Below are 17,023 nucleotides of genomic sequence, written 5' to 3'. Positions count from 1 at the left end.
TGACATGTATTTTAGAAAAACAGATGTGATAGATATTCATTCACAGAACTGACCTCAAGGTTTCCCTCTTTGACTAAAGCCTATCCTGATAAACCAGTCCTCACTATCATGGCACTGTAAAGCTGAAACACACATACCAACACTAGGAGAAAGAAAGGTGATGTTTGAAAGAATTCTGAAATATTGAGATAGAAGGGCATAAGCACCAGGGAAAAGGTGGTTGTTCTTAAGAGTGCCCATGCAGTCTATATACTAAAACAGCTTTACTCTCTGTAAGGGCAGGGGCGCAACCAAATGAGCATCAAGACAATGTAAACCAGGAGAAGATCCTTTCAGTGAAGTCCATGAGTGCATGTAGCATTCAGCTGGTGTCTTGGGGCACTGAAGCTGGAGCACTCTTAAGCCTGCTTCAGACAAGTCACTGGGTCACTGTTTCACAGTGATGCTCAGTATAGAGGGGTGCTGTTTTCTATCCATGATCCACACGCCTTGGTGTCAGTCAACATGTTAACCTTCCACTGCTGGGCTCTCATTCTCCTCCCCTGGGCCCCGACTTTCTCTTGTGACATTTCAGTTGGTGCTCACCTATGTCACACTGTCCCCTGGCTGGCCTAGGAAATAGGCACACATCTACATGATGCTGCAAGGCACCACAAATCCCGGTTACCCATGGGATTGCCCTTCATGAGCTCCTCTTGAATTTATGCAGCTCCCTGTGGAGAGGAGCTGACCAAATAATTTCAGCAACTGTATCCAGAAACCTCCAACTCTTCCTCCAAGAGCCTGCCCCCTGCAGAAACCACAGCAAACACAAGAGAATTTGCTCTCATGAATGCTTTTGGTACTCAGCATCCTGGTTTAGTGTCCTGTTGGCCAAGGAGCCAACGGTGTGAAGCCCGACCAGCACAGCACCTGCCTGGGAGGCCCAGGGTCCCACAGTTATGCAGATGTACCCCAGAGTACCTTATTTAAAGGTGGAAGCAGCTTCCACACTCCTAACCCATAGACCAAGCATCCTCCCAGAAAGCAGAAACTTTGGATCCAGTTCAAAGACAAATCTTTGAGCTCTTGTTTCTCCCAGTATGCGATTTGCTCTAACTTGAAGGTCATTTAGTGGATCTGGAGATGGGGTGAGGAAAATGAGACTCTGACACACCAATCCCCAAGGCCTAATAGCAGCAAGTGCTTGTCTAAGGTTCCTGCTTACTATGCTTGCACAGATAAGTGTACACATAAACCTACACTAAGTTAGCAGAAATCTAGACTTACTGAGAATCACATAATGACCTTTAAAGTACAAGTCCAAAATTTGGCCCAAAATTACAGTTTGGTGCCCATATTTGTGGATTTATCATTACAGACTGAATTTATCAGCTGAGGTTGGTGGTTGACCTTGCAGCCAAAGGAAAGGGATCAACAGGATAGATCGAGTTTCAGCAATAACTCCGCCTTCCTAGTCAATCAAGGGAGTCCAGGCAAAGAGTTTAGAGCATCAACACTCAGTTTGCCACAGCCAGGGAAATTGATTGCTCAAGGACTTCATCTTGAAGAACATACAACTGCTTTGGAGGGTTTTTACTTATGTTTTTCAGCCTTGAACCCTACCATGCCTGCCCAGATCTGCAGTGCTGGTTCACGTGCCTTTCACCCTTTGCAAATATGTCCTCAGTTCCCTTGCAGTTTTCAGCTTTCTGAACAGGGCAAGGTTGCATGAAGTGAGGTAGAGCAGATCACATGGCAAAGAAGCAGGTCTCCACAGTTCTCTCTGAAGATGTTTTACTTGGCACCTGCAAGATATACCTTTGTGCAGGGCAGTTTACAATTTTTCTAGCTTTGATGGTAAACCCACACTGCAGTTCACAGCACCCCCTCCAGACAAGCCCTTAATCTTCCTCCTCACCTAGGAACACTCTTATCAGCGGAGCCCAAAGAAAGCACTGTGATCCACCATTACTTAAGAGAGCTGCATATCATCACAGGGTTAAAACAAACCAGTAATCAAACCAGACAGTGCCTTTTGCCCACTCTTAAACAAAACCTTGACCTATGCTGACGTTTGAAAATTATATATTTAATTTCCATGTGTGGCTTCATAATTTGGCAGTAGGCACACCACAAAGAGAGCCTGCTTTTAGCCAGGCTAGAAAAACCATAATCAGCATTGGAAGGTTCACAAAAATTTCTTATTAAATTGCTGATTCCATTTTATGAAGCACTATTCCAAACCCTTGCAAAATGTGAGGAACAGGGAGAATGAAGTGGTTACTGGAAAAGGCTTTTGGCTTTTGCTAAAAAGAAACAGTCGCAAGCTGATGGGCTTGCAAGTCCCTTCCAGCCAGGAGAAGCAGCAGCATCTGATCATGGAGGAGCAAACAGGCCCAGAGTGCAGGGATGCCAAAGGTACCTCAGCCTTTCACAAAGCCAACTTGGCATTTAAAAAAGGACATTAACCATAGGCCCAGCCAGATCAAAATGCCACATATCATATAATGGAGGACACAAGGGGGATCTAATTGAAGGACACGAGAGACGAAACATTGCCTACAACTATTTTTGCCCTCTTGTACACCCACTTTTATCAAACTAAGTTTTATCTTGCAATGCATCTTCCCCTTTTTGTTTTGTTTATTTTTTAAAAATCTAAGATTAAATTTGAGCCTTCTTGAATTCATGCATGTATCTCATGAGATTAGCATATCCTATCCACAGATTTTCAGGCCTAAAGTTGCATCTCTGCTCATTTCCCTGGGGAACCTCAGTTAAGTCAAATTATCACCCCCTTCTTCTCCCAGCTCCCCTGGCTTCATTTTTGCAAGTATCTCCTCCAACACGTTTTGCAAGTATCCCCTCTTACTCTGTTACATGAAATTGCTATCCTGCCTGGCATGAGTCAGTGCCCAGCGGTTCACTTAAAAGCAGCACCAAGAGTGCTTTTCCTTTTCATTGTCCTCTGGACTTTAGTAATTGCTTGTGTCCCTCTTCTACATAAAACAAGACAAAACAAATAAACCAAAGGAACCACCAACAAAAAAGCCCCACCCCGCTACTATAAAAAGCTTTGGAAGCCACACCAGAAGCTTTGAAGTTCCAAGAGACAGAAGATGATAGCTCCTCACTTCAGATGTCTGGGGTTTTTTTGTAGCATGAGCCTCCTCCACCTCCTTCTGAGCATGCACACATACCCAGAGACTTTGCCCACTACATTCTCTTAGCTGTTCTTTTAAATTATACAAGCTTCAGGAAAAACATGCAACTCAATTCAGAAATGGGAGCATTTTGCAGGGCAACTGATACACGAGTGAGCACTGCTTCTTTACGCTTTAGTCCTGGGCCTCAAATAATTCCAGCCTTTTGGCCAAGCAGCACCAATGTTCCTGTCACAATGTGCATTACACATGCTCTGATAAGTTTTGTTTGTATTTGAGATCCATGTGTCTGCAGTTCTTTTCTCCTGACCCATGTCCCACACCCTCCCCAAGGCAGGTGGCTCAGTGTGGGTGGATGCACGCACTCATCCATGTGCTACCTAGACAGGAGGTAGATGAGGAACCCATGCTGCTCGGATGGGCTCTGCTGCCAAGGCTGAATCCATGGAAAATTGTTAGCAGGTATTTACCATGCCAATGGTCAGCGTCTCCTAATGCAACCAAGCTTAGACAGTCAGATCTGACAAGTTATTTCACAGTGTCTTTCTTGTGGGAAGCACTTCCCAACAGAGACAGAACAAAGTTTACAAGAGGCATTTAAATACTGCAGTATCTAAACAGAGACACCTCACGGAAATGGCACAGGGCTCAGCCCACAGGGACAATAACCCAGCTGCTGGGAAGGTGCCAGGCAATGCAATAGCCTCTGCCTGGGCTGTCACCAGTGAAGACAAGGGGCCATAAAGGGCATTGTACCTCTGGAGAGCCGCCACTGATGCTGCGTTATGGAGAGATGTGCCCAGTCTCCATCCAGAAGAAAGGCTGATTCTGCTTCCTTACCAGAATCTGTTTTACCTGTTAGATTTGACATAACACTTGCAACAGCGAGGGGCAAGATGTGACTGTGATGCCTGAATACAAGAAGCTGTAAGCTGTACCTACACTTTCAGCAGTATCAACTCTTTTGTCTGCCCACATGAACAAGGAGAGAGGACTACTGATGGACAAATTGATTTGGGAACCGCCTGGCTGTAAGAAATTCACAACAGCCACTTTAAGGACATCGGATGCAAGCAATAGGCCTACAGTTTTCTAGCACAAGTAGGTCTATGTTAAACCCTTTTAGGAGCTTTGCCCCATAAACCCAGACACACCCAAATGTCACAACCTTTGCAGTCCTAGCTGCATGTAATGAGCTCAGCTCCTGTGCCATACAGACAAAGGGCAGAAGAATTGGTGAATAATAAAAATGTTAAAACGTGAAGTTGCATGGGGACAGGGAGCAGAGGACAATAAGTAAGCTACCTGCACAGTCCCCGGAAGAGTCCTGGAAAAGAAATCTTCCCTGGTCAAGTTCCATAGCAGGGAAGTGGAACACGTGGGGAAGCTGAGCACACAGGTACTGCTCCTGATCCTCTCATCACCAGGACTTCACCCACTCTGGTTGTGGGCCTTGTATGAGCTTAGAAGTAGCTACAGGTATTACCTCAGGCCATATTCAGACCAACAGAGCAGCTGCTCTCTCCACTCATATTTTTCCGTCCACTTCCTCTTATTGGAGGTGAGTACTCATGCTGTGTCTTTCCTGAAGTGAGCCCTGCACTTCCATGGCATGGTGAGGTGGTCCCGCTGCAGAACATCCCTGCCAAGCCAGGGAAGGGCCGGTGCCACTGAGGACACCTCTGCCAGTTTGCAGGCAAGTCTGGTGCTGCACAAGGCAGGAACAACTGCCTTCACCCAGGACATTGTTTTGGAGAGACCAGCCAAGCACAGAGGATCCCAACATCCCCAAATACTCTGGCAGAGCCAGGGAAGGTTACACACTACAAGGCCAGGCATGGGCAGCAAACAGGAGTCCTGCAGCCAGGTGTGCTCTGGGCCACACACAGTGTCACAATTACAGGGTGGTGTGGTGATGGGGAGCTTGAAGGCAAGGCAACCTCATCACAGACACAAGAAAGCAAAAGTATCCAGCCTCAAAAGAAGGCCAAGGACTTTTGGACACCATCTACTTCCCAAAATGAGTGAAATGGAAAAATGGAAAAGACCACAGAGTCCCGAGGGAGCTTTGATAAAGTAATGGGCAGACAGAGATAGTGGAGATGCTGTGACACTGACTCACACAAATGTTGACTCACTGAAGTCCTGAAAACAACCTTGGCAGATCAGATTTCATTGGCACTTAGCACCACACAGCTGAGATCCCATTCTCATTGCTGAGATTTTACCAAATCCTGGCCAGAGTCTCATCTTAGGCACCTGCTTTTGACAGAGCAGGTCTGAGAGGCCCCTAAAGAAGGGCCCCAGTGTCTCCCACCTGCACCCAGGAAGTGGCACTGCCACCAGGCCAGTCCCTGCAGGTGTCCCACTGCTACATCCTGCTGTCCCCTTCACCCAGCTCACGCTGCCAGGCATTTGTGGCCCACATCCAGACAGGGCTGCTCCCAGTTTGGACTCAGCAATCACAGCACATGTGCCCTGAGAGAGGACACTGTTGGACAATTGACATGTTTGAGGCCAAGGTCCTCTGCAGCTCAAAAGACCAGGACTGCAGAGCTGTTTATCCATGAGAATCCCAAGCTCCAGGCAACACAAGAGCCACAGATGTGATAAAATAAGGGCAATCAGGAGTAAAATAAGCCCTGGCCTAATGATGCAGAGAGCACAGAAGACCTATCAAGGTCCTGCTAAGTTACTGCTGCCCTCACCCATGCTATTGCTGCCTGTAGTCTTTGCAAGTTATTCCTTATACCAGCACATCCCAGGGAATAGTCAGCAGTTTCACCATTAGGAAACACCAGATAGGAGGAAGGTAGAAACAGTTTGCAGCACACACCTCAGCAACTAATATGGCTCTTAGAGTGAACAACATTTGGAAAAGACAAGGAAGCAAACAAGCCCTACCCCATTACTCCAGCAAGTCTCTCCTTACTTCTCTCCTGGGCAGCTCATATACAGGACCACAACACTGGAGCTTTCTGGTCACTTCTCACAGAGCTTCTGCTGAGCCCCTCTCTCTCTCTCTTTGCATCAGAAAGACAGCTGATCTCCTGTGCCTTGATTGCCTTCCTCTGGAGCACCTTCCTCCTGGACCTGCTACTAAGCTGCAGCAAATTAAACACCTGAGCCAGGAGGAAAACTGTGGTCCCTGCTGTCAGGTGCAAGAGAGTGGCTTAGACACCAGAAACCACTCCATGCTCCTCCACGCCTGGGATGTCACCACCTCACTGTCCCTGCTGTCACCATGCCTTGTGGGGATCTCTGTTTTAACCATTTCATCCTGAAATGGAAAGAAATTGTACATGGAGCGTTGTGGGCACCTGCTTGGAGTTAGAGAGGCAGCTCTGAGCTAAGGACTGCCTTGATGAAGCAAGGCCAGAATGGTGGCAGTAACAGTCTGAAGCGGCAGCTTTGAGGAGTCTTTAAAGTTTGTTAACCTTAAAGATACTGGGTTGTCCCAAAGCTCAGCTGTGTCCTTGGGAAAAAGAAGTCTGTGAGAGCTCCTATCTGCCTGTGTTTATCCTGAAAACAGGTTAAAGTTGGCATTATGGCTGTGGAGCTCTCCCTAAGTTTGCCTAAGCTGCCCTATGTTTTTCAGTACTAATGCTGAAAATTTTGGAGCTCAAATGGGTTTGTGCTGAAGCAGATTGGAAAGCAATGGTTTGTACCCTCTCTATTATTTGCAGAGCACATGTTAAGCAAAGTCATACCCAGCTGCTCCCACAGCAAACCCTGCTGCAGGATGTGGCTATAGCTGAATGCCAGTGCTGCCAGCCAGGCTGGGCTGGGACAGGCTGGGGGCACAGCCACTCCAGGGGAGCTGTCCACACTCCCAGTCTCAAGGCACTGTGTAAGTGTGGGCTTGGATCTAGATGTTCCAAAACATACCTGTACTCAGGGCTCTCTATTGCCCTTCTGGCATGGGCCCTTAAGCACTCCTATTGCCAAATTTTCCCTTCAGCCAGGTATGCTGCGAAGTATTCCTTGTTTTCCTGCTTACAAGCTGTAAGGCTTATGCAGAAGCATGATTCAGGGACCTGGGTTTCCAAAGAAAACCTAGAGCACTGCAACACCTGCACACATGTGGGGACAAAGTTGGAAGTACTAACACTGTCCCCTGCCCCCAGCTGCCTCACCGGCCTTAATGCACCCACTCTGGTGACTGGCATGTCCTTGCTGACCATCCCAAGAACAGGAGCCCTCAAAAATGCATCACATAATCCAAGAGCACTTTAACATAGGAATTATGGGAGCCCTCTCTTCACGTCTGACTAGAAAGACCATAGGCAGAAAGTTTGCATTAGCCACAGAAAGACCACATGGGCAGAAAACCCTCCCTGACAGCGGTAGTGGTGCACTATGTGCACCAGAGGAGAGGAGTGGGACACTGCTGGTGTCACTGGTCCTGCAAACACAGAGGGTTTAAGGATCCACTTCAGGGGACAATACAGGTAAAATCCAGGCTGGCTTCCCATGCCTCTCCCATACACCCAGAGAGACATTTAACCCTAGATGTAAGGAGTCCCAGACAGGGAAGATTTCAATACCACTGTCAGGAGCAATGATAAACTGCATCTTAGTCCTTATTTCCAGCAGTGGGCATCTCAGAACATGACAAAAACCTCCTCCCTCTCATCCCCAGAAGTTACACATGGAGGAGAGAAAAGTACCTGGCTTCCTGCAGTGTAAGATTTTGCTCAGGAATTTCCATTCCAATAGCCAGAGGTCTTTTGAAGGCACTTGAGTTTGAGAGGGTGCAGAGGGGAGGGTAACCCCAAAGCCTGCACTGAGCAGAAAAGCAGGGAGGGGCTGCCTTGATGCAACTCTTCCAGTCTGAGAGTCCTTGATTTGACAGAGACCCATAGTCAAAGCTTTCTTTTTCACAAGGGTGGAGAACATGGATGTGGGAATTGGTCTCCATTGCAATGATTGTCAGACAGCTCAGCCGAGCTTTTTGTCATCTGGTTGTAGCAAAGGGGCTGAATGCTTTCTGGGGCTAACACAAAATGATTTTTCCTACGCTGAATGCTCTGCTGTTACTAAAGTGGTAATTTCCACGTGGTGGCTTGAGACTGCAGATTGGAAAGCAGCATATACCATATCCAATCATCTCATTGCATATGAGAATGGCATTGATTGGAAAAAGAAAAAACAAAGATTGGTATAAATGTATTTATGAGATTTAAAATAAAAATGTGATGTTTATATTTCCAGGAGTAAAAACAAAGCAGAATTTTAAAATACCACAGCTATGCTCTTGAATAACCCATACTCAGCTGCCCTTGCAGTCTGCCAGAAAGGATAAATATGATTTTTCATCATTACATCTCTGCAGTAGAACAACAGACTTCTATGCAAGTCTTGCTATCTGGATCTTATTCTAGCAACTACAATCTCCTGCTTGCAGAGACAAACTCAGGGTTCAGAAGGACAGATACAGCCAGTACGTGGCTGACAGGCAGCATGAAAATACAGCATGGCCATAGGCTCCAGTGTGCCCTCAAAAAATGAGCCTCAATGCCAGCAAAGGACAGGTACTACTTTAAGCTGGGTTTACTTTATAAAATGCTGTTTGGATGAGAGAAGTGAAACAAGACCCTTTCTGTACATTCTCCATCATCTCCTTGCTTCCTCCAGCCCATCCCCACTGACCAAAGGCATTCTTGCTGACACCAGACTTAGCCATTCCTGTGCTCCACTCCTGCTGAAGCCCTGCACCAGTCAGGCTAACCAGAGCATGCCATGCCAGCAGGGTGCTGTGCAAGAGGTACCTGTGCACTGTCTCGCCAAGCTGTGGCCTCAGCCACCGTGCCAGCTGCCCCTGCTCCAAATGAGCTGAAGGCAAGGGCAGAAGGGCCCGACTGTGAACCGACAGCAGCCCAAGCCTAATATTCAGCTACCCAAAGGGGCCATGGAGCTAGAGTTGGATGGTGGGCAAGTGATTGCAATGGCACTCAGATGGCATTAAAAAATCAGTATGGAATTAAACATTCAGTACATCTGATTTCCTGGGTGTACCTAAGGGAAATACCCAGTGGTGCTGCTCTGACACGGCAGAAAAGAAGCTCGCTCCAAGTCGGAGAGAAAAGCTGCTTCACTGAGTAGTGCTTGGGGCTCCCTCACACCCGTCCTGTCCCCCACCATGGCCCGTGCGTGACACGAAGGCACAGAGCTGGCTCAGCACGCACACAGCTCCACGCTGTCCCAGCTACAGCATCTCCGGTGCAGCTGCCTGCTCCTCTGGCACTTCTCATCCCATTAAACCCGTTTCCTTTCTTAAACCAACTTGTCAGAGGGAGGGAAGGTTCTGAACTCGTAGCAGCGTTTCACGGTTAAATTACCCCGTGCCAAGGGTGACCAGAGGCTAAAGGGCATCGGCGCAGTTTGGGTACACATCCCTCCTTGCAGGAGCTGGATCCCCGAGGCCAGGACACTCCATGACGCTTTTTGCGCGGCATTCAGTTGGACCCGACGGCCACCGCTGGCTTTGGGCTCTGCTTACTCAAGCACCGATCGCCCCAGAAGAGACGGTCAGCCCGAACCCGGCAGAACGCTGACAGAGGCCGCCCGAGGTGAGCCGGCCCCGCTTGCCCGGCGCTGCCCGGAGCCCGGCCCGGCCCTGCCCGGAGCCCGGCCCGGCCCGGCCGTGCGGCCGCCGCGCTCCTCGGGCGCCCCCGCGCGTCCCGGCCCGGCCCTGCCGCGCTGCCCTCGGTGCCTCACGGGCGCCGCTGCCGCCGCGGGCCGCCAGAGCCGCCGGGGACACGATGGGCCCGTTCCTCCTCCCCACGCCACAGCTGCTGGGCGTCCAGAAGAGACACGAAGGCAGGAGCCAGGCCTTGGGCACCACGGGCCCGGGAGGACACTCCAAGAAGGGGGAGGCATCAAAGCAGGGGCTCCGAGGTAGAGGCAGAGCGGACGAGGGTAGGGATGAGGGAGCAGAGCTGCCACCAGAAGCTGGACAAAGTAACCAGGAGCCACCCGACCCAGAGAGAAGAACCTTGCTGCGGGACAAAGAGTTACAGCTTTCCAGTGAGAGGCTTTAGCACCAGTTCTTGCTCAAAAATGTTCATACTCTTAAAATATGGTATAAGCCTACAGTGTCTCAGAATTTGCTGCCAAGAAATCCATTGAAGAACAGCTCACACCTCACCCAGAACACCTGGGTTGTTTTACCCATCAGCTTTACACACACCTTCAGGCCTTACCTCCATGCAGCTCCCACAGCTGGCACGCCTCAAACAGACCCAGTGTAGTAACCACGTTGTTTCCATCCCACACAGCAGCACTTGACTGAACCATACAGGATTTGCTGGTACCACGAGCAGCCCCATCTTCTGAGACAGACTCATTCTATACGTGTTGGTCAGCAGCAGACCACTCTAGAGGGCAAGAAAGTGCTGTTACTTGCCAAGCAAAGAAACAAAGAGAAGTGACCAAGTCCTTCAAATTTGGGTGACTTAACGTTGCTCTGTTATTTATTTTTACCTCCATACAAAGCTCCATGTGTAATCAAATCACCCTCTCCCAGCATCCCCAAGCCAAAGCTGGATGAGTTTCTAAAGTCCTTGAATATTTGTATACTGGAAACATAGCATGTATTGGACAAAAATATGAAGCACAAGAAAGGAAATCTTAAGAACAGAGGTAACACTACATACAATACCAAAATACATAAAAAGTGAATTTTTTCCAGAGGGAAAAAAAAATTGTAAGAGGCTCCCAGCGAGCAAGCTTCTTCAAAAAGAGATCCAGATAGTCCTGCAGCAGTCCTTCAAAGATTTATGACACAAGAAAAGAAAACTTTCCTTTATCCATGCCAGACTCCAGGCCAGCAGGTTAGGTGACCTTGGTGGAGTGCTCTTCAGCAGCACTTTGCATCCCATGGGCTGGCAGCTGTCCTTGGATGCAGCCCCCGGAAGGATGCTGACAGGATCTCTCTACCTCCGTGGGAGTTCACAGGCTTGGTTTACTTGACTAACCACCAGGAGCAGCCTAACTTGTCTCTTCAGTCAGATTCAGCCCCCTTGAGTGTCCTGCTGACTCCAGCCTGCTCAGCTGCGTTATATACCTGACATACCCTTTGGCATCATGCTACTGAGAATAGCAAGGAGGAACAGGAGCTGTTCCAGTGACTGCAGTGCCTCTGGCTTTGTCATCACAAGCTGAGCTCATATGGATTAGTCTGGCAGCAAATTCATTTCTACAACCCATTTCAAATGGAAGACACAATCCTCCTTAGACACAAAAATGGCTACACAATTACCTTTTTTCTATCCATACTTTATTGCAGTGTATATATAATTATTTATATTTTATTTTAAACAAGAAAATCCTTTCATGGAAAGGAAAAACTTTTACCATTAAAATAGAGTGATTATAACACGAGTATTTTACAAATATGTACAAACATTGGCAGCTAGTTTCTAATATCAGCTGATAAATGCTTACACACTAATGTCTACCAAACTATCAAGCCCAAAAATAAGAGACCTCCTAAATCGAAGCAAAAAATAAATGTATTACTAGCAGAAACAGGTGGGTTTGGTTGTTTTGTTTTTTTTTAATATGAATACAAAAGTTGCATAATAGATATTCACAGTGCTCATAAGATATTGATTTATTCTCAGTCTATACACAAAGTGTCTGGTCTCCCCTTCATATGCATTTGTCACTTACAGTACAGGAGGGAGCTGCACAGACCACAGAGAGAAGACGGTCAGAACTGTAGAGTTTGCCTTCCCTACCAGCCGTGAATAAATACAAGAACTCCTCAGGAATGTACAAGGCAGTAGAAGTTCATGCAAGAGTCAGTTACACTGTTTTTGGGCATTGGTGCATTTTGTAACCAGTGGCAGCAGGATTACAGTGCTTCACCAAATCCTTTGGATGCAACTGCAAAAACAGAACAGTGAGGTGCCTGGTGGCAATAAACACTTCTGTGATGTGGTTAGGCTGAAGCAGATATGGATGTGATTGTCTTTGAGAGAAGTGTGCACATGGTGCACACACATTTTATGACCATTTTCCAAACAACTATACCCACTGAATTTTGACCTTTTTTTCCTGTTAACAACCATTCCCAGAACCACAAGTAACTGTACATCTGTGTGGGTGGGAGAGCAACAGGTTAGTGGGATCCCCACTCCAGACCTCCCCCTCACATTTTTCACAGACAGGTACTGCTGCAAGGCTGCTCCCTGTTGTACAGCCACTGGCCTCCTGGATCCTGGCCATGCCCATCTCCCGTGGCTTACGGCCAAACAGGACCCAGGTAACAGGGAGTGACTGACAGTGGGAGGATTGGACTGTTCAAGAGCAGCTAACCAGATTTCATTTACCCATTTAGATCCATTTAGAAGAATTTATTTTGGATGCAGTAAATATACCTCAAGTACTCTTTGCAAAGGCATTTTGGCTTTGTTTGGAACAAAGGAAAAGAGGCTACAGTGAACACACAGTTCCTAATTGTTCATTACAACAAGAAAGAACAGTGTGATCAAAGAGGGCACAGTCAATTAAGTCGTGGCTACAGTGCATGCAGCTTGCGTTTGGTGCTGGATTCATCTTGTTGGATGTAGATCAGCAGAGCCACTTCAGTAAATGCAGATGCACCTGCATGGTCTCTACATCCCATTCACACAGAAGTAGCAAGATGATGGACTTCAAGGATTTGCTACTTTAATGACTTATGGGAATGCAATTTACCAGACAACTACTGTGCTTGCAAGCCCACCATCAAAGCAGCAGCTCAAACCTTCCTTGTCATAGTCTGACTTCCTTCCTTTCCTGAATTAGGCCATCTTCAGCTTTTGATGATCTGCAGAATACACACTTCCCCAACCAGCAGCATAGTACTCCCCTGCTTCTAGAGTTTGCCAGAACACACCTAGATGGCTGTCAAAAGCTGGGCATAAAGCTGGGCCTTTCAAGTACAAGCTTCCAATGCTGGGAATTGATGAGGGGAGGAAACCAAACACATATTTATTTGCATGTAACAAGGCAGCAGAATGTTTTCCACACCAAATGCTTGAATCAAACAGTACAATTATGATTATTTTCCTAGTGAGAGCCAGCACAGCCAGATCCACCACTCTCAAGATCACCAAAACAAGTACCCTTGGTCTGGCACACACACACCCTACACTTGCACCATCATCAGTCCTGCAGCACCACACACACACATTTGCATGATCTATCCATGACTAAGTAGGACACAGTCAACTCTGTCTGTCCTTGCAAAGTGACTTTTTCCAGTCCTTACCTGCCTCCTAAACAGAGGGGGAAAAAAAATCTAAGGAACAGATTTATTAAAAACAAAGAAAAGGACAGCATTAAAGTACAAATCAAAGTTAAGGGGTGATCATGCCTGGACAAACTCTCCAGTCACACTCCTTTCTTCAAAAGCCTGCCAATTAATGCTCTTGCCCTCTGTACTCTCAGAAGCAACCAAGTCATTTCTTTATCTCCTCCCTATCTCCCCAAGGATATAATGCCAATCTGCATCACAGCAGTAGTAGACAGCTGACAGTTCCATTTGTTGCAATAAAGAAAAAAAAAAGACCACACATTGTATTTGGCTGGATGCTTACAACAAAATAACAACAACAAAAGAAGAAACAACTCCTGGCAGAGCAGGTCTTGCTCCCAGTGCAGCCAATAAGCAACCTGTGTTCATTACAACTGAAGCAGGTCAGACACTTCCATACACAGCCCTCCTAATGTGCTAAGAGTATATCCTGGCCTGACAGCTGTTGGCAATGTTGCAGCAGCACAAACTGAAGACAAACTATCTGTACACTAAAATTAAGAGACATGGACCACAAGAGAAAGGCAGGAACATGACATAGACTTTAAATTTCTGATTAATCCATTTAGACAAAGTTTGCTTTACTAGCTCAGTGTCAGTTTTGGTCCGCTGATTTTTGGTTTTTATGTTGGTTGTGTCCCTGCCAAGGGTGCAGGCCACTTCCATTTTCTGCTCAGACAGACACTACCAATGCCAATGTTAAGTGCTACACTCCAGTTGATTTGTCCTGTAGCCAGGTCTGCAGAAGTGATGCCACTTACTGATACAGAGCTGAATGACAAAGCTGCTCACCGTCTCCTGCAAGAACGAGAGTGACATCACATGTGTTAATGAGGTATATATTGCCATGATGAGCTATTTCCTAGTCTGGAAGAGCTCCAATCTCATTACACCACAAACTCCTCTGGGAGCCGGTCCTCTCCCAGAAGATCCAAGGAGAGGCAGTTCATGGATCGTTTCCCGTAAAGGGCAGACTTGGTTTTGCAGTCCGCTGTGGAATACACGCAGCCGTAGACAGACAGCTTATCCTCCAGGCTGCAGCCGAAGGTGTAGCTGTGGGACGTGTCTGAAGACAGTGTGGCACTTAGCGACGGGTGCCGGCGCTTGTACAAGCGGATGTCATCCAAACTCTGGCTGTGCTGGTCCATGCAGCTCCGGCTTTTAGGCGATCTGACCTGCCAGTTCAGCAAGACACACACTAATAAAAACAATGAGCTCAGACACAGCCTAAGGATACTGCCTGTGCATGCTAAAAGTTTCTCAAGATTGTCTTTCCCTTCTTTCAAAAGAGCCCCACCAGCCTTCTGAAAGGTGTTGGCTTAAAGAAGGAGCTGTGAACAATTCAGAAATTACAAGTGCATTAAGCTGCCATGTCGTGTTGAGCTGGATCCTGATCTGTCTGCCCTGTGTCCTCAAGTGTTCAGTACAATGGATGAAACACTTGACATATACTGACACCTGAATGACCTCACACTTCTTGGCAGATCCAAGCAGTTGTCCTCAAATGGACAAAGTGCACTTAACAAAAAACTACGCCAAGTGCCCGAACACATTAAGTCTAATGAGCTGAAAGGCAGGTTCGGAAGGCAACCATGCAAACTAATGGGTTACAGTGTCCAGTAATTGCCACAAACAGTTTCATCTACATAACACTCTTCCATAAAGGGCAGCAACAAATCAGAAGGAATTCCTAGAGGCACCATCTTGCTACACAAGCCTCTGTGAAGGAATTATTGACCAATTGAAGATATTTCCAGCTTTAACAATTTTATTTTTTACTTGCTCGGCCTCTTTAATAATCACCTGTTAAATGCTAATATTTAGGCTAATATCAAAAATATAATTTTGAAACCAAGACACTTTCATTGGCATTACAGAAGACTTTCTCCCAGTATCATTTCTCGCACTGCCAAGGGAAGGGAATTTAAAAACTACCCTGAGGAAATCAGGTGCTGACTCAGCTATACTCCCAGGAACAGGAATATGTTGCACTGTCTAATCAACTCTAAGGCAGCATTTAGTTACATGGCCTTGTAAGGAAGATTTTGACAGTTTTCTACGGAGGCACCATGTATGTGATGCACTAAAGCGGTAGCCAGGTCTGTGCAATCATAAAGACAGTCCTGTGTTGAGCAAAACTATTTTTATAAAATAGATACCTAATGATCATTTAACAGCATAAGCATGGTAACAACAGTAACTTTAAAAACATCACAGCTTTAATAAGCAAGATGCTCACTTCCAGCCATGAGCTGTTAAGTCTTCCACTCAAACAGAGGAATAAATTCATTATGATTTGTACTGTATGGTCTTTAGCTTTGGAAAAAATGACCAAGATTTTGTTCACATCTCCTACAGCACTTTATGGGCTATTTTGCTGATAAATGAAAATTTCTTTAATTTTTGACTGGGTCCAGAAAGAAGCATGCAAAATTAAAAACAAAGTCCTAAGAAGTGATTGAAATCCTTGTTATGAGTTTTAGAATTCTCTCAGCAGGTAAGGAAAATTTGGATTAAGAGAGGGAAGAAAGGGTAGAGGTGCTTTTTTTTTGTAGTTTTTGTTTTGTTTGGCTGGGGTTTTTTTTCAAAAAACCACAACATTTTTTCATAAAACCACAACCCACCGCAGTGGATACAGCTATACTTTGAAAAGAAGTCTTAAAAAGACATTTTAATAATCCTCTTCCAAATATAACTCCTTCTGTGACGTACTTTGACAAATATAGTTTGCCTTTCTCAAGTGTTTGATGAAAAGAAAACCTTGACAAGGACTTTAATACACACAGTCTATAATCACACAAATGATGTAACAACTAGAGTTTGAGCATCTGGTTTTGCTTTGATGTAAGCTACTTCAGGCTTCAAGATGATCAAGTTTGCAACTCACATCCAAACTGCATCTTTGCTCTGTATTGCACTGAAAATCTGGAAGTGATTGATTTTCCATGTCCCATCCAGAAGACTAAGGTATATAATAACTTTCTATACTATTCTGAGCCCAAATACTGCTCTTATCCTATTCCTGAGAGCAGTAGCTGGCCAGCAGCTGGTTTTGATTACACCATGTAAAAATCAGTTAAACCCAAACTAATCCATGTGTCCTAATTTACAGCTGTCTCCATTACACTAGACCTCAGTTCAATGCTCACACACAGACCCTCCTGCTGAGCAACCTCTTCCTTACCTGCTGAAGGGATTCCACACTTTGGCCTCTCATTTTGATTAGTGTGACTTGTACCACAGACAGAGATTCCTGATTTATAGCTGCAAAGGAGAAGCAGAAAGTGAAAAGCATTGCAAGTTTGAGGCTTTGTGGGCTGTAGAAAAGGGAAGATTTTCTCACAGGCCACATTCAAACAGTGGTATCCTCTTAAGACAAATATACATCATTAAGCACCCTCAGTGCTCCAGGAGTTTGCTCACAAGTACTCGTTTTTGGCCCTAAAGATCAACATTTGAAAACTTTCAAGAAAACATTTTCTTACCAATTTGCCCCATTTTCACCCTTCTACCTTTGCTATAAAGGCTGTATATATTAAGGCCAGACAACTCCTGTATAACTCTGTTGCCT

The 17,023-nt window shown here is 46.2% G+C and overlaps 1 protein-coding gene across 2 annotated transcripts in view; it reads right to left on the bottom strand.

Moving 5' to 3' along the window:
- Nucleotides 1-11,405: 11,405 nt before the first annotated feature.
- FRMD1 (FERM domain containing 1) overlaps nucleotides 11,406-17,023 on the bottom strand; it is a 41,441-nt gene continuing 35,823 nt past the window's right edge. For both annotated transcript variants that reach the window (XM_030268362.4, XM_030268363.4), the window contains 2 exons: nucleotides 16,637-16,716; nucleotides 11,406-14,627 (listed from right to left, as the gene is read on the bottom strand). In XM_030268362.4, the coding sequence (XP_030124222.3) occupies nucleotides 14,340-14,627; nucleotides 16,637-16,716 (368 nt within the window). In that variant the 3' untranslated portion in view covers nucleotides 11,406-14,339. The remainder of the gene's footprint in view (nucleotides 14,628-16,636; nucleotides 16,717-17,023) is intronic.

This window comes from Taeniopygia guttata, chromosome 3 (assembly GCF_048771995.1).
Source record: "Taeniopygia guttata chromosome 3, bTaeGut7.mat, whole genome shotgun sequence".
Lineage (NCBI taxonomy): Eukaryota > Metazoa > Chordata > Aves > Passeriformes > Estrildidae > Taeniopygia > Taeniopygia guttata.
Note: the sequence above shows the minus strand (reverse complement) of the source record. Positions and strands in the feature narration are given on the sequence as shown.